Source organism: Myotis daubentonii, chromosome 9 (genome assembly GCF_963259705.1).
Source record: "Myotis daubentonii chromosome 9, mMyoDau2.1, whole genome shotgun sequence".
Lineage (NCBI taxonomy): Eukaryota > Metazoa > Chordata > Mammalia > Chiroptera > Vespertilionidae > Myotis > Myotis daubentonii.
Window position 1 is genome coordinate 51,352,176 of NC_081848.1, and position 18,559 is coordinate 51,370,734.

General features: G+C 43.1%; 1 protein-coding gene across 10 annotated transcripts in view; it reads left to right on the plus strand.

Annotated features, from left to right (window-relative positions):
- TEAD1 (TEA domain transcription factor 1) overlaps positions 1–18,559 on the plus strand; it is a 262,434-nt gene that overhangs the window by 76,253 nt on the left and 167,622 nt on the right. For all 10 annotated transcript variants that reach the window (XM_059708928.1, XM_059708932.1, XM_059708934.1 and 7 more), the window contains exon 2: positions 5,180–5,435. In XM_059708928.1, coding sequence (XP_059564911.1) covers positions 5,279–5,435 — 157 coding nt within the window. In that variant the 5' untranslated portion in view covers positions 5,180–5,278. The remainder of the gene's footprint in view (positions 1–5,179; positions 5,436–18,559) is intronic.

Consider the following 18,559-nt stretch of genomic DNA (forward strand, 5'->3'; position numbering starts at 1 on the left):
TCATATTTGTCCCTTTAACATGGACTATTGGTTGTCAGTAACCATGATTAATAAAGAAGAAATTGGCTCAGCCAACACTTGGTTATCCAAACTGTGTTAGACTTAAGTCTGTCTTCCTAATTTGGAGATTTCCTTTGGGCTCTTACATCTCATAAGAACCTTAGCCAGGGTCAGGGTGAAGCTTGATGATAAGTTTAGTCATGTTGTCAAAGAATGTTCATGTCATCTGGTTGTTGGTTTGTACCTTCTTTCTTTTTTTGGAATATTTATTATGCCAGGTGCTGTACTAGCATTGTGGAGACTGTGGTGATTTGAACAGTCCCTGCCCTCAGGGACACTGGAGTGTGAATGGGTGGGGCAATAATAAGCTAACATACTGAGTTCTATTAGTTGAGTCTATGGAACCACAAGGTGATGAATGACTAAGTTGGCCTCCTTCAGTGTTAATGATGGAAACAGACACTCAGGGGGCTACAAGTACCACATGGTCCCGGGTTACTCAAATAGAGACAGAGTCCTAACTACTCCTTTCCTTTTGCCTCAGAGAGTGTTAAGACATTGGCTAAGACAAAGCGTATGATTTTTTGTATGACCTTCATGTTCAGTGGCATTTTATGAATCATGAGAGTTAGTTAAAACTAACCCTTTTATTTAACAGCTCTTAAATCACCCACAAGTGGGTGAGATGCTTGCATTATGAGCGATCCACAGGAATTAAGATGGAACAGCAGATTCCTGGGTCCTATGTCATATCCTTTGTTCATACGTTCTGTGAATAGAGTTGGTGTCAGAAGCACCTGTATTTGACTCCCTCACCCCCTTCTGTTCTCAGCTCTTAAGTTAAAATCTGGATTGGTCAAATATACATATGATGTCATTCCGTTGTACTCATGTTGCTCTTTTTAGAGTGCCAGTGGGTAGTTGTAAAATAATGATCCATTTAGGAAGTGTGGCTGTTGGGCAGTTAGCAGGTCCCTGTTAACAGTTCTTTTTGGAGTTTATTATGGTGTGGCTAGGAAGAGTTTCAGAAAAAAAGGAACTTCTACAAAAGTGTTAATGATGGAAACTGAGGCACGTAGGGGCTACATGATATACAGTAGATTTTCAGCGACAAGAGTTCCCTTCTCTCTTTCCTTTTTGGCATTCATTTAGGTCTGGGATTGTTCCCTTGAACCAAACTCCCCCCCAAAATATGAAAATTATTGAACCTGTGAATGTAAGTGTAGGTTTATATAAGTATTAGAAATAGAGGGGTTTGTTACAAATATAAATTTTTTATTTAGTCATCTAAAGATCCTTTGTAACTTTATTTCCCAAAGGGAACCATTAGGAGAGCACCTTCATTTCTTCACCATCCCATTATCAGTAGGTATTTGGGCACTACAAGGCACATACCACTGTCTATAGATAATGGACTTGAAAGCAAATGACAGAGCACCTTCACTCATTATCCTCACATCTTTACAACAATCCTGTCAGATAGAGTCCCTCCACTCCTTAATGATTTTCCTATGTTGGGATTGTATTTATTATCTCCATTTTTCAAATAAAATCTGAGATTCTGAGAGATTAACTACTTCATTCTGGACTGCATGGCTAGTGTGTGAGCCAGGTTTGGAGTATAGATCAGTTTGAGCCTGAATATCATGCCTTACCTCCCCCCCACCCGCAATTCTACGTTGTTCTTTATTTACTGAATTGTGTGAAAGTTAACTCCCTTGCTCAACGGAGGGATGAGGAGGTGGACATCAGTTCTACAGATACACAATTCACTTGATTAGATCTTATTATTTGTAATAAGCAGGTGCTTCTTGCTTTGTATGTGGAAACCAGATAGATTGGGTGGAACTTAACCAATGCCACACATTTTTAGGACACTCCTAGTGTGTGGCTGATACTCTGAGCCACTAGATACAAGGACAGTTTCCAGGATGAGGTGGATTTTGAGCTGGTCTGGAAGGGACTTGAGGGATAGAATGCCAGAATGGTTATTTCAGTATCCAGTACGGGGAGCTTTTCTCAGCCAGCCCCAGTCTTGTGATTGGAAACTCTCTGCCCATACAGGGCCTCATCTTACAATTGGGTTGTAAAACCAAGGGCCTGTATAACTCTGTGGATTATGTATCTGGTAGCTTCTGGGGTTTGTGTCCTGGCCCTTGTCCAGAGTAGGTAATTCCATCCTGCTGAGTTCCAGTTGACCAAATTGCAAGGGCCTGGACACAGAGTTCTTCCCTTTGCAGTAAATGAATAAAAACATGTGAGCATTTAGAACAGTGCCTGTGCTTACTAAGTGGGTTGATCAATTAATGCTAATACTGCATTCCCCAAACATCCAAGGGCTTGTGACTCCCAGCTTTAGAGGTAACTTCAAGGAATTGTCTACAAGACTCTGCTGTCTGTCTTTAAGGCAGCCCACCCCTTTTTGAACAGCTCAACTAGCAGGAACTTTTTTCTCATGTCGAGCTGGAATCATCTTAGAACTTCCACAGAATGGGTCAACACCCCCTCCATGTGACAGCCAGCTCTTCAGAGGATGCTCAGTGTCTAAGAACACTAAGCTTGCAATTATGATGCAAAAAAAATCTTACCAGCTTTGAGCCATGTAGGCTAATATAATGGGATTTATAAATAAACTCCTGTCTTTAGCTCCTAAACCAGTTGCACGAGAGAAGGGAATTCAGGAATAGGAATTGGAGTGTGGGAGCCTAGAGGTTTTGTGGATCCTAGTCAATCTCTGAGCATCATTTATTGAGGGCCATGGACAAACTGGGATGCGTTCATGAGGCCTGAGCCAGGTATTATGTGATTTATGTCTAGTCTGGGACACAGTAGGGCTGCTCCTGTCACATATGCCATGTGCTCCTACCACATATAATAAATGGGTGTTTGGGTGGGAGATTTGCTTCTGCAAGGGATGGGTTAGTATAGAAGTTAGCCTGTACATGGGTCTTAGCCTAGTAGATGGAAGAATTTCAATATGCCAGTGTGGAGGTAGTGGGTTCCTTGTCATTGGTGATGTTCATGTGTAGATTATATGACCCGTTGAGAAGTGTTAGAGGGGGGACTGCAAGCATTGGATTAGGGCAGTGTTGGGGAGTTTGGTCTGAAGACTCTGAGGCTCTCAGTTACATGGTGATGTTCTTTTTAGGCAAGTAAAGTTCCCCAGTCCCTTTGCTGGCTCTACTGTCCTGGATTCTGTCCCTCTACCGTAGCGGTTGCATGCTGAGTACATTACTGTTTTTCTTAAAATGTGGCTCGCTGAGCTGCCCAGAGCTCAAAGACTGGCCTGTTTTTTTTATGTCTGTTGTTTTGTTTTGGGGGTGGCAGGGTGGTTTGGGGGAGGTTAGGCGGAGAGGTAGACAGCGGATTAGCCACTGTTCAAAGCATTCACTCGTATTCTCATAATTTCTCCAATAAACTGCTTTGGAGCTAGAACAGACTCTAGGGGAGCATACAGCTCAGCTTGAATTTTATAAGACTCTTAGTTAAAAAAAAAAAAGTAATAATTTTAGAATTCAAAAGGCCCACACTGCAGGCATTGCAGAGTTCATTTGGGGGTTAATCACAAAACCCTTTCTTGTGCATAATTTATACCTCAACATTTGGCAGTTTTTAAAGTCCGGTGCCAATGTACACGTGTTGGTAAGAAGTAGTAAATATTTTGCTGACAAGTTCTTTGAATGATGGATCTGTGGCAGCATTTAAAGGCAGACAACCTGGGGGTTTCTTTTATCCAGGTGCTGCCAAATCTCAAAAGCTGTCAGGGTACCAAGCCAAAATCACCCACTAGTTATACCATTAATTGTGTAATGTTCTTGTGCCTCAGAGTTTCTGCACCTGGGATCTGTTGATATACACTGGTGGGGGAGGGCAGAGGAAAGGGATACAACGGGGAGGGAGAAAGAAAGAAGACAGGCTGCTCCCTCTCAGGTAACTGCCCTGGAGCACGGAGCAGTCCCTGGTGCCTGGTGGGGCCAGCACCTGCTCCCCTTCTGGCTGCCTCTGTTGTAATGTTGTGTGGACTTGATGGGGGCAGGAGGCAGGGAATGGTAGGCCCAGTAAGCTCTCTCTACTGTGACCCTGCCACCTCCCTTCTTCGATCAGTTGCCGGGAACAATTCTCCCCTTTGGGGGGAAGCCTTTGAATTAATGATCTGATGCTTTTTCAACAAAGGAATATTGATATGTTAGTGTGTGGACAGCAGGGGATACCGGATTAGATCATTTTCACATGGGTGTTTGTGCCAGTTTGACATTCGTGTAGAAAGCTTATCCCTATAAGACCATAGGTTTCATGCATACTTTAAGGGGAATAAATCTTTGAGAAAGATTTCTTTTGGTTCTGTAACCTTCAGTGCTACAGAGAAAGAAATGAAAGTCTCCCCCACAGTTTTCTTATGATCAGGAATTCCGAATAGGCTACCAGATGAAGTACCCATGTAGGTGTAAACCATTTCTTTCTGTAAATGTGCTGGCCTCTTGTAGCTGTTGCAGGGAAGGCAGGAATGGGGACAACTTGGTCCCTGCTTCAAGGTTACAATCTAGAAGCTGAGAGTGGCAACATGACCTGACTGTTCAGGCTCAATGTCCCGCAGAGAAATGCTATGGACTGGCAGGTCCAAGTCAGCTGTCATAGTAGAGTGAGTTTTGTGATAACAAAATAATCTCCTTCTTCTACACTGCCACCACCATCTCGCATCTGGGTGATCTCAGTGACAAATATTGGGATGATTTAACATTTCAGAGTTACCATGTCGGGCCACAATGAGGCAGACATCTTTTGTTTTACTTTATTTTCTTTTAAACAAAATTGTTCTGCTGTGGAGATTATTTGATTATTATTGAGCAGAGTGCTCCTGGTAGATAGGAGGCACTTAGTAAATGGTTTTGCATGGTTCGCTGTGAACTTGCAACTCAGAGTGAGTACTATTCTTGGATGAAAACTTTCTCTAATCTGCAAAGATTATACAGCTGTTGTCCACCATTGCATTTCTGTATTGAGTGCCTAACATGAATACATAAAGAAAAAAAGCCACTTGGATCTCAAAATTCCATATTCTCCACTAGCAGTTATTCTCAAGCAGATCTGCCAACTGAAGAATGTGCAATGAAACTAGCAAAGAGCAGTTTATCGGTGGTTACCTCATCCTTATCACACTATATTTTCATTTCTTTATTAGGTTTATTTTCTTGAAAAGGCTCCAGGCTTCGGCTTGGAAAACCCAACCGCCAAAATTGAGCCCAGCAGCTGGAGCGGCAGCGAGAGCCCTGCCGAAAACATGGAAAGGATGAGTGACTCCGCAGATAAGCCAATTGACAACGATGCGGAAGGGGTCTGGAGTCCTGACATTGAGCAGAGCTTTCAGGAAGCCTTGGCTATCTATCCACCCTGTGGGAGGAGGAAAATCATCTTATCAGACGAAGGCAAGATGTATGGTAAGTGGTCTGGAATGCCTCTCTGAAACGCTGCAACCTGCTTTTGTATTGAAGGGTCATTGCAGCTAGCCTTCTACTTAGATCTGTTCATTATGTTGTGTTGAATGATCTTGGCAGAATTTTAGTTGGCCATCCAAGGGACTAAATCTCAACTTAAGAGGAGAATCAGTAAAGGACAGTTGGGAAATCATTCCCTGGGGGTTTCTTCTCCCTCTCCATGCTCAGTGACATTATATCAAAAGCTCTCTAGGTCCAGGTGGAACATGGATGCAATGGCATTTGAGACACCAGGGTGGGGACTCATTCTTCAGAACGCATGCCTAATGGAAGAAAGTGCAGCCGCTTACCTCCAGATAACTGAAACGGGCCTGCTGATGCCATATAGCTTAATTTTTTTTTTTCCAGGAAGAGCTAGCAATCTAGATGTTTATATAGGAAAACTCATTTTGAAAAGTCAGCACTCTTTTCTTTTTACCATAACCCTGTATAGACTAGATAAAATATGTGTATGGCTTAATCAGACCCTTGAACCACCTGTTTGCAGCTTCATTGCCGGTTTGCAGTTGAATGGCAGACAGGGCATTAACCCCTCTCCCCAGGCTATTCTCACCCATCTCCTCTTCTAGAAGGGATGCCAGGCAGTGTGTTCTGAAGGAAACCCCACGAGTGTCCAAGAGAACAAGACTGGTTGACCAGATGGCTTAGGATACCAAACTCTGGAGCTGGCCTGCTAGGGTTGGGCATTCCCCAGTCCTTCTGTTAATGCTTTTTTGGCTGCTTACCTTTTGGGAAGCAGATGGCAGGTGGTTGCTTGTATATTCTGCTTGTCTAATTGAGCACATTGAGTTGACAGAGTTTGCACTATAGCTGAGTTCTAAAGAGATGCAAACAACCTAAACTCAAAGAGAACTGGCTTAGCAACCTACCTAAGGTTAACTTATCACAAGAGTGATTTATTTCTAAATAATTTGAAAGCTTTTCATAATAGGCTGTTGTACCTTTAATACTGTGCCTCCTCTATCAGGAGCCATAGGAGGCTGCAACTCAAACTAGCACACACTGCTAAGGAGAAAGCAGATGGTGGTGCAGCTGCCACCAGCTGTGCCCCCACTCCGCCCTCCCTGTCTCCAACTTGGATGATGTAATGGAAACGAGGAAAATTTTGCTTTCTGCAACATTAGAGTCTCTAAGCCTGTTGTTCTCTCTCTCTCTCTCTCTCTCTCACACACACACACACACACACACACACACACACACACACAAGGGTGGGGGGTAGGAATGGGAGAGAGAACCCAAACCTTCAGAATTTGTTTTATGCTCTCATGTAATCCTTTGTAGCCAGAGAAGCTTCATTGGGTCTGCTGAAAGGGACCCAGGATGAAACATCACAGCTGCTGTGGGTAGAAAGTTTCAGGGCCTTTGATTTTCTGTGTGTTTGTATCTTTCCTGATCTATTCGTCCTAGGCCTGGCTGTTTGTTTTCAGGGTCTTATCTTCATACCTAAAAATGAAACCTCCCCATTTTAAAGGCAGAGAAAAGCACTTTAATCTTCAAGCCTTCTTTGAAACTGATTTTATTATGGGTAGTGAAGGTGGTTTCAGGCTACTTTACCTTATACAACTCCCATTTGTTTATCCAGAAATTGCTGTAACCTAAAATATTGGCCTTCTATTGGAAATCCTGGTGGAGAATAACGACAGCCCTTTATTTGTCACAGGGAATACTGGGAAAGGCACTGTCTATCCCTTTAGGTTTCAGGACTGAGGACATAATTCAAAGCAAAAGTTTATCTTTTCAACTTCCATTTTGTTTTCTCCATTTGAGTGTATTTTTTTCGGTACCAGCCATGGTAGATTTAACCATTTTGCTGATAACCTCATCATAATTACACTGTTTTATGAAAATAATGGTGTAAGAGCGCTCGTTGGTAATTGGATGTCAGAGGCAGCTGGTTAGGAAATAGAATGGTGAGAAGTTTTAGATTTGAGTCATCTCAAACAAGCCTACCTTTGATCTGCATCTCAGTTTTTCTCCCCTGTAAAAAAAGAAAAGGGGTGGAGTAGATGATGTCCATGGGTCCTTGGGACTTTGCCATTTTGTGATGCTGTGATTTTGTGACTTGTACCGCAGTCAGTTCATTGACAAACATGGTGCTAGATGTGGGAGCACATCTTTAATACCCATGGTCGTCAGATTCTGAGGGCTCCTTGAGAGCACATGCTCTGTAGGGATAGTCCCTCCCCCAATGCACCCCTCCCCACACACACACACATACACACAAATCAGCCTTACATTTATTGACTGTGTTGATGACCAACCTGACTTAAAAATGGGTTATCTTTTTGAGTGAGCAGCATTAGGGTTGTGTGTCCTGATATGGGGGTGCAGGAGATGCATTTGCTGCAGTGGTCCTGAAGTCACTGCACTCTATGCATCTGCCTTGGAGAGAAAACATCCCCCCTGAACTTTGCTTCTACTGCTACTTCAGAAGGAAATAGCCATGGGAGATGGAACCTGGACCCCGTAAGAGGGGCTGCCCCAGGTGCCCGGAGCTGCCTGTGACCTGCTCGTGACTTTGAGGACGAGTAAAGGTTGAGTTGGGAGCCTCCACAGTGAGGCCCCAGCCACTTGGGGATTGAGTCATGTGAGCACTGTGGGCCAGAGCTACTGTTCCTTGGCTTGCGGCCTGTTCCCCATCGTACCATAAGTGAATCAGGACACAAACCAGACCAGGAGTCGAGGTTTCTTAAGGTCCAGAGCACATACTTTCTCTCTTAAGCATTTTGTAAATGAAAACATTGAAAGCATTTTGGATTCCATGGAGTAAAATCAAAATAATTTAATGCCTTTTAGTGGAATACCAAGTGTTTTTGACTTGAGGGGGTTATTCTGATATTTCTGAGCATTTGTAGAGTGCATTGTGATGTCACTAATCCTGAGCCATGGGAAAAGCAAGGTCAAGTGCAGCACTGATTTATTTTGGTAATGAAATTTCCTCTTTGGTTGGCAGTAGGGCAAATGCAATCTTATAGACAGAAAGAACCGAAAGCTCTCTTTATGATGAGGTTTGGGCCATCAAAAGGCTGACTTCCTTCTCTGCTCCCTTGTCTGTGGGGAAGCTGAGTCTTTATATGGTTGGTCCCCATGTGGACAGATTACTTCTGTCTTGGGCACCCTATGTGTAGACAGGGGTAATTAGGGATAATTAAGAAGAGGATGCATACTCATTCTCTCTTTTTCTCTGTGTTTTCCTTTCTGGTTGTACTTCTTTTAATTTTTATTGAATTTATTGGGGTGACATCTATATATATATAAAGAAATAATGTGCATATTAGGCCAGGACGCCGTAATGGTCACGATCAGCTCAGGAGGAGGGGCCAGGCAAGGCCCAGGGCCTGAGAGAACTACACACAGGGGGGCAGCGTGGCCCCCAGCAGCCCCAGAGCAGAGGCAGGGGGTTGTGTCCAAGCCACCGCCGCCACCTGGCCCCAGCAGCTCCGGAGCGGGTTGTGTCCAAGCCGCCACTGCTGCCCGGCTCCAGCAGCCCCAGATCTGCCCGCAGAGGGAGGCCAGACTGCGGCCTAGGCCTGTTCCCCGTGGGGAGCGAGCCTAAGCCGTCAGTAGGACATCCCCTGAGGGCTCCCAGACTGTGAGAGGGGGCAGGCTGGGCTGAGGGACCCCCTCCCCTCCTCCACTGTGCCTCTAGTTGGTTAATAAAATTATATAGGTTTCAAGTGTACAATTCTGTAACACATCATCTATAAATTGTATTGTGTGTTCACTACCCCAAGTGAAGTCTCCTTCTGTCACCATTTATCTCCCCTTTTACCTTTCTGTTTTGTCCCACCTCCCTTTCCCTCTGGTAATCACCATACTTGTCTGTGTCTGTAAGGGTTTTTTTTTTGTTTCATTTTGTTTTGGTATGTTTTTTTGCTTAATCCCTTCACCTTTTTCACCCAGCACCCTCAACCCTCTCCACTCTGACAGCTGTTAGCCTAGTCTCTGTATCATTGAGTCTATTTTGTTTGTTTATTAATTTTGTTCATTAGATTCCACATATAAGTGAAGTCATGTGGTATTTATCTTTCTCTGACTGGTTTATTCCATTTAGCATAACACTCTCCAAATCCATCCATGCTGTCACAGAAGATAAAGATTTCCTTTTTTATGGCTGGGTAGTATTCCATTGTGCAAATTACCACAGCTTTTTTTTTTTTTAACATATTTTTATTGATTTTTAGAGAAAGAGGAAGGGCGAGGAATAGAGAAATAGAAACATCAATGAGAGAGAAACATCATCAAGTGTCTGCCTCCTACATGCCCTCCACTGGGGATCAGGCACACAACCCAGGCATATGTTCTGACTTGGAATTGAATTGGTGACCTCTTGGTTCATGGGTCAATGCTCAACCACTGAGCCACACCGGCGGGGCTATCACACTTTTTTATCCATTCACCTACTGATGGACACTTGGACTAGTTCTAAATTTTGGCTATTGTAAATAATGCTGCAATAAACATAGGGGTGCATATATCTTTTGAATTAGTGTTTCTGGTTACTTCAGATATATTTCCAGAAGTGGGATCCCTGGGTCATAAGGCAGTTCCATTTTTAATTTTTTTAGGAACCTCCATACTGTTTCCCACAGTGGCTGCACCAGAAATGCCTGAGTGTGTGTCTGTGGCAACTGAAAACCCTGGTCTAGTTATGTAGTCACATATCTCCCATCATCAAACCACGGTAAGGACAGGAGATAACATTCATTGATTGCTTGCTTTAGAGAAGGAAAAGTGTAGCAGTTCAAATCTTGGACTTTGAAATTGATATGAATCCTGGCCCTGCCATTTGTTGATATCAGATGTTGGGCAAGTTGCTTTTCTTTTGTGTGCCTCCATTTCCTCCATTGCAAAAGGGATTTAAATAAAGCCTATTTCAGTGGATCAATATAAGAATTAAAACTAATTGTGATCAAGGACCTCCCCTACCACATTTGAGTGGTGTCTGATATACAATGAGAGCTATACAAGTATTTATGAACTAAAAACAAGAGATGTTCTCTGCCATGGACTGAATTAAAGGCTTTACATATAATTTCCATCTAATGCTCCCAACAACATTTCGAGGTGTGAGTTATGATCCCCACCTTGTAGATGAGGAAGCTGAGGCTAAGATGGGTAAAGTGGCTTGCAGGTGACCAGCATAAATGGTAGAGCTGGAAAGTTGCAAATCCAGGCCTGTCTGACTCCAAAACCTGGGCTCTTTCCACTGTGCTTTCATCCTTCCTTAGTATAGGTCATTAAACATTAATTCAGCAAGTAGGTATTGAGCGCCGCCTACATTTCAGCCCAGTGCTAGGGGTTGTCAACTGGACAGACATGGTCCCTGCCCTCGGGGAGCCATCACAAGTTCATTTGCAGGAAACACTGACCTGAGGTCAGGGCTGTGTGCCAGAGCTTTCTGGGAAGTCTGAGGGCCCTTTGAAGATGGTCACCTTCTACTTAGTCTTTTGCAGCCTATTCTTGGCCACTGATGTCCGAGGCACCTGGCCCAATGCTGGCAGGAAGAATGCTTCTCAACTAACACAGCAGGAGGATCCTGGATCACAAGGCTGGCCCTGATGGTGGCCAGGAAGCTGTCTGGAAGATGCTGGTGCCCTAGGATCCTGATGGCAGGCTGGGCAGAATGATGGCTGGCCTTTTTCTTAGTGGGTGTCTTCAGGGTCCTTGCTTAGCACAGCTCCAGGATGCCCCCTTTCTTGCTGGGATTCCAGGCCTACTGGTGAGCCCTAGAGAGCTGAGGTGTGAGGACTAGAGGAAGGCATCTCTGGGCCAGCCTTCTCCAATTGCTGCCCTGAGACCAGCCAGCCAGGGAAGCACGAACTTGGAATTGCCTCTTTGCTTACTCCACACAAGCACAAGACAGATTAGGGAAGGGGGCCATTTTAGTGAGGTGATGGCAGAACAGACAAGGGGCATCAGGTGTGAGTGTGCACTAGTTAATCAGTGTAGGCAAAGCGACAGACATCTGATCTGGAGAACTGTTCAAGGAAATGCAGGTTGTTCCTTTGTAAGACAGTGGGCTATCATGACGTAGCTTTGAGGACCAGGAAGGTGATCTATGTCTGTGGAGGCCCTAGAGGTCCTGATACGGAAATGGCTGTACCATCCGAGTCCTGTAGGATCTCCAGGCCTTGAAAGTGCCCATTGGGGACTGTGATGAAGTTGTTCTTTCCATTTCTCTATCCGAACATCATGTGGCATCTTTGATTTCCTCTCTTGGTCTGACCTGTGTGTTAGGGCATTATTTCAAGTGAATTGGCCAAAAATATGAAGCACAAAGAACTGTACCCTTAGAACAGGTTGGAACCTCTGTAAGGCAGGGATCCCATCCGGCTGTCTTGTGGGACATAGAAAGTGTCAGTAATGTTTCTTGAATATATGAATACATGAACCATTGGCTAAAACAAAAGAAGGTGAATAAATAAGCCTCTATACCCCAGGGCCTCTACTGTTGAAGGAACTGGCTAGAAAGAGAGGAAGAAAAAGAGAAAGATGTTTGTATTTTAATGGTCTTTCCAGATTGGGAAGGAAGAAACCCTGGCTTTTGCTATGTGTGTTGGAAAAAGTTAGCTCAAGAGGTAGGAAAGATTTTTGCCCAAATAGGCACAGTAGTAGAACAAGGGTTAATTCTGGAATCTTAAGCATAGATGAGTAATGAGGAATTTTGAAATAGTTTGGTTCCTGTGAGAAGAGCAAAGCCAACGTCATCAGCATTTTGATTGGGTAGTTGAGTGTGTGGGGGCCATGCAGAGGTCTATACACAAGGTGTGAGCCCTTGTGCAATCCAGGTTAAAAAAAAATAGCTAATTAGGATGGCTCAAGAATTGGTCATATGGGAGAAAGAGGAAAGGATGTTAAATTATTACCGAGTTATGCTTTCCAACAGCTTTGCTGTGGCAGTGGGTGAGCTCTGGGACTGAAGAAGACATGGGTTCATAAATCATTCATTGAGGGCCTGCACTGTGCTTTGACTGTAGTGGGGACAACAGATAAAAAATAATGAAAATAACTGACCTGTTTGACCAGTTATATGTGCTAGGCATTTTCTCTTTGCTTTAGAATGTGATGTCTGTTTGTTCCTCATAACAACCCAATGACATAGATACTGTGATTATCCCCATTTTACAGCTAAGGAAGCTGAGGTGCACCAAGGTCAAGTTACTTTCTCAAGGTCACACAATAAGTAAGTGGTGGAGCTGACATTTGAAACCAAGCCAGTCAGTACACTAACTATAATACTGACATTTAAGGAAGTATATTCTGTACCAGAGATATACACAGCTTAGTGGTAGGGCAACTCAAAGTGAGATTTTTTATGATTGGGAAATGCACAAGTATGTATTTAAGAATGCAAGAGCATAGAAGAGAGACAAATGTATCTGAGCTAACTTTGACTTGGAAAAGGCCACTAAGTGTTGTTGTTGTTGTTTTCTTTTTTAAACTTACTTTGCATATAGACCTGTTTGCAAATCTATAGAAAGTTGTGGATCTTTTCTGCAGACAAATGTATATTTATGTATAGTTATAAGATGTTAGGTGCTTTCTGGAACCCAGATTCAGACTTGTTACTTTGGATAGAGAGAGAAGGGAAAAGCATTCAAGCCTAAAGGAACAGTGTGAAAAAGGCACAGAGTTCAAAAGGGCACAGCTTTGGTGCTCTCAGAAATGAGCGTGTATGTGGAGGAGGATGATAGATGAGCCTGGAAATGTGGGCTGCTACTGCATCCTGGAGGGCCTTGAATGCCTCCTCCTGGTGTCTGGTGCTCATTTGAGAACAAAGGGAAGGGAAACCATTACTATTTTTTTTTTTTTTTAAGGAGACAGCTGTGACTCAGCCTGTGTTTTACAAAGCCAGCTCTGAAAGCGGGAAGACAAGTTAGATGGCTATTGCAATAGTTCAGTGGGAGAAGATGAGACCTAACCACGGTATTGGCAGTGTTGGTGGGGGAAGTTTCAGAGATAGAGCCAATAGAACTGGCTGACTGGATCTAGTTTGTGAAAGAGAAGGAGGAGTTGAAGATGATTTCAGGGTTCTGCTTCTGGGTAGTAGGGAGGATGGAGGGACTATTAAATGAAATGGGGAGTGGAGACAGGAGAAGCAGGTTTGTTGAGAGGAAAGGCGTGAAGAGTTGAGTTTTGTCATGTGCTTGAGGTACTGGGTCGCCATCCAGATGAAGATGACCTGTTGAAGTTATAGTTTAGGGCTCACCATCAGAGAAGTGATCCCTGAAGCTGTGAGAGTGAGTGATATGGCCTGCGAAGGGCAGGCTCACAGTGTCTCCTGATAAAACTGGCATAGATTTTAAATGGAGTGTCTGTAACCCTGGGAGAGTAAAGAGACTGCCTTTTTAAGAAGAAGGAAGACACATCAGTGGTTCCCAAGAGAAGCTTAAAAAAAAAAGGAAAAAAAAGGACAAAGCAGAATGGACGCAAACAAATTGAGTCAGACTCTGGGAGTATGTATGGTATGGGAATCTCTATTTCTAAAAGCTTGGTGGGTAGTTTGAGCGATCCACCCAGTTTGAGAGCCATTGGGCTAGAGTACAGCCTAGGTCCAAGAGAATAGGACCACATTTTTAGATTTAGAGCAAATGAGCAGAGTGTGAGACTAACATTTGAAGCAGTCTTTACAGGATTTGAGTACAGGAAATGAACTACATTATTCAGTGTATACCCCTTCTGTACCGAGAGGGAACATTACCATGTCCACTCTTTGGAGAGATTTGGCCACTCAGGGAAGGAGCCATGAGATGGTCATAAAAAGTTAAAGGAAGACTTATTTTAGAACAGAGCAGAGACTTGGCCATTTGGTTCATAGGGCAGAAAATTTTATGAATTGAGGATATGTTTGATGGAAGAAAACCCAGGAGAAACTTCAAAAGGAGTAAGGTTTTGTGTGTGTGTGTGTGTGTGTGTGTGTGTGTGTGTGTGTATTCTGACACATAATCATATGAGTAGAGGGTTCAGGGAGGGACTAATAATTGTTTTCTTCAGATGAGGACTAATGTCATGTAGGACGAGGTGGGTCGTGGGCTTTTGAAAAATAGGGTAAGCTTAGTAGAGATTTGTGGGGGAATGGAATATCCATGGACAGGGTGAGTAAAAGAATTGCTGAGCAGTGCAGCAATCTTATGCACATTTCCCTGATTCTACTTGCATTCGAGAATATGCGTGTGTGTGTGTGTGTGTGTGAAGTTCTAAACAGTGATGTCACATATGTGGGTTCAGGTATCCACCACCACAGTGAGGATGTAGAACAGTCCCAATATCACAAGATCCTAACCATACCCACACTATCCTGTTCCCTCCCACCCCCACATTTTCCCTAACTCCTGGCAACCATTAATTGATGCTCTGTTTCTAAAGTGCCATTTAAAACATTTATAATAATAAAAGAGTAATACGCTAATTAGACCGGACGTCCTTCTTTCCAGACCAAGCCACAGTGGGTGGGGACCAAGGCCCTTGCACGAATTTTGTGCATTGGGCCTCTAGTGTTATATAATGGAATTATACAGTATGTAACCTTTTGGGATGGCTTTTTCCTTCCATTCAGCATAATTCCCTGGAGATTCATTCAGGTTGTTGAATATATCAATATTTGTTCCTTTTTATTGTTGGGTAGTAGTCCACACACACACATACACACACACACACACACATATATATGTATATGTATATGTATATGTATATGTATATGTATATGTATACACACACACATACGCACACTGCAGTGTGTTTAACCATTTACCTGGGCAAATGGGCTGATTCCACTTTTTGGCTATAAAATTAAGCTATAATGACCATTGATTTACAGATTTTGTGATAACATAAGTTTTATTTCTGGGGGATAAATGTCCAGGAGTGCAGTTGCTAGGTCATATCATAGTTGTGCCTTTAGTTTTTTATTAACTGCTAAACTGTTTTCCAGAGCATCTGTACCATTTTATATTCTCACCTGCAATCTAGATTCTCTGCACCCTGATCAGCATTTGGTATTGTCACTTGTTTATTTTAGCCTTTCTGATTGCTGTGTGGTGATATCTCATGTGGTTTTAATGTAAATTTCCTTAATGACTAATGATGTGGAACATCTTTTCATGTGCTTATTTGCTACCTGTATATTCACTTCAGTGAAATGTCTGTTGGTGTCTTTTGTCTAATTTTCTAATTGGATTATTTATACTTTTACTGTTGAGCTTAGGGAGTTCTTTATTCTCACATATGTAGTTTACAGATATTTTCTCCTTGTCTGTTGCTTATCTTTTCATCTTCACATGGGCTCCCATAGAGTAAAAGTTTTTAATTTTTATGAGATCCAATTGATTAATTTTCCCTTTTATGGATTGTACTTTTGGTGTCAGGTCTAAGAACTCATTGCCTAGTCCTAGATTCTGCAGATTTTCTCTTATGTTTTATTCTAAGAGGTTCATAGTTTTCTTTTTTACATTTGATCCATTTGGAATTAATTTTTGTTTAAGGTAGAGAGTGTAACTTTTGGGGGAGGGGAGCCCATTGGCATGGTTATGTGATATATATTTATAATCAGAGGATTAGGGTTTATTCATATTTTGACAGTTGTCAAGGCTTGGGACCTGAGGCACTAAGTTGCTAGTGAGTATATTGCTGCACCAATCTAGGAGCGGAGAGGGACAAGGAGAAGCTGGAGGGGCTGGTAATTCATGGTGTGTGTTGCTCAGAGTCTTTGCGGTGTTTGGAGTAGGCAGCAGGACAGGAGGTTGTGGTCATGCACGGGAGAGGCAGCAGCTGAGATTAGAGGTGGGGAGGTTTCAGGTGATGAGTTTCGAGGTGTGGCCACAAATGTGGACAACTGATATGAACGTGGGCGATGGCCACTGGAAAAGAGGAAGGAAAACACTGAGGCTCATCAGCATTGAGTTGATTAATCACTGATGTTGAAGTTCACCGTAGTCAAGTTTGAATTTGTAAATAAACATACCAAAGTAACCAGATGTTGGGGAATTTCTTTGTGGAGAATATGACCCCATGGATGTGAACGGAAAGAATTAGGTATAAGTGAATGGTATGGGCCTTGTGAAAAGCAGGTGGCAGGGATAGAAGGAACACTGGGTCACAAAACAATTTCAACCTTCCCTACCTTCCATTTCCCAAATTCTTTGGCTAGTCCAAAACTGCTATACCAATTTGGGAAGTATCTTTGGGCAGCCATGTAAACTCTGCGCGTGTAGCATGGAGTGAGGAAATCAACATATTTCTCCCCACCTCTCAGTAGTGTTGAGAGAAAATACTACAGTTGTATATAAGAAAGTGCTTTGCACTGAATTCTAAAAAGAATGCTTTTGTGAGGGTAAGCCCTTTGGGGGCATGCCTGTTGGAAAGGCAGGGAAGACTATTTGGAAGTTGTCACTTAGGGAGGAAGCTTCCCTGTCCCGGTAGAAGGGTGTTTGGTCAAGGGATGGATTGAACTGACCCCAGCCCACATCCTTTCAGGGTTTCTGCCAAAGAAGGGGTTGGAGAGGGGAGATCGAGGGCCAGCTTGTCTGCGTCAGAGTCACAGATGATGACAGGGGGGACCTGTTGACTGACAGAGAATCAGCTGGCCTCAGGACTGTGGCTCTCCCTGACATCCAAGGGGAGGAGGCAGTGGACAGACTCTGGCTCTGCAGCACAGCCCTGGATTCCAACACCATCTCTCTGTTCTTTTCCTGCTGACTTCCACTTCCAGAGCTTCAGCTCCACGCTCCCTGGTAGCTGTGGTCTTGCATTTCTCTTGAAAGCTCGTCTCTAATTCCTTCTTGTTATTTACTTGCATCCCATCGCATTGATAGTGTTTAAAGTGGTCGTTTTAATAATAATAATAACTATTATGATGATGATGATGATGGTGTTCTGTTGACCTCTGCAGTAGAGGTGCTATCTTAGAGAACCTTCAGCTTGATAAATTTAAACATACAGATGTATTGTGTGGTTAGGATCATAGAAAAAAATCTGAAGGAATTTACAACATTGACAGAGTGGTTGCTGCAGGCATTGTAGGCAATTCATTCCTTTTCTGTTATATGTTTCTGTATTAATAAGAGTTTTTTTTATAGTGAACATATGTTACTTTTGGAATTGGAGGGGACAAATTATATTATGTTTATTTTTTCCCGCTGTTTCTGAGTAAGGAGTACTCATTAAAGAAAAATGTGGAAAATACCGAGACTTAGAAGCAAACCATATTGCCCGGGTTCACTTTGGTGTGTTCACTAGGGGTTTATGGGGGAGGGGAGCTACCGCAGGGTCATGGTGGGCAGGAGGGTGGTGTTGGGGAGAAGTCCATGCCAGCAAGCTCTCTTGTCCACGTATGGGTCGCCCAGGCAGCGATCTTGGGGGACAGGTGGTCAGAGAGTGCTGGGGCTGGGAAGCAGGACAGGGTGTTCTTATTATAGGTTTTAGGACATCGGTCGGGAGTTCAACAGGTGCCCTGGCCAGTTGGATCTATCAGTCAGCTGTCCAGACTAACAGTGGCATTATTCATGTATTATGGTAAAATGGGGATGGGAGAGAGAGAGGAAAGCATTGAAATCCATTTTTTCAATGTCCACATGCTCACAGCAAAGTGCCACACCAGAATTAACAGGGATTAACATGCCACATCTCTGCTGAGCTAGTATTTGTCATTTTACTTGTATTTATGAGGGTTGGGGGCCCTCTTTTTAAAAAATGTTGGTAGGGTTTTTTTTTGATGTCCATGTTAATCTCTGTGACAGATTTCTGGTGAGTAAGATTCCTGCCATTGACTTTGGGCAGAGGTGGGTGGCTTTCAGTGAATGAATATAATCTGGAGACATTATGGGTGTGCAGTAAATTTTTGTTTGATTATAATTAATTTGGTTTATTTGCTTGATATTTACCTCCTATGCATACATTGCAGATTATTTGGTCTGCTCACCTTCTCTTCTCTCAAATGCTTCACTTCTAGGTAAATAATAAAATCAAGTTGGTTCTTCAAAGCCCATATGGCTGTTTCTTTAAAGCCTCTTTCTGTATCAGTATACTTCCTTCTCCTTCTTAGCCTTTTAGAACACAGTCTGAAAGGT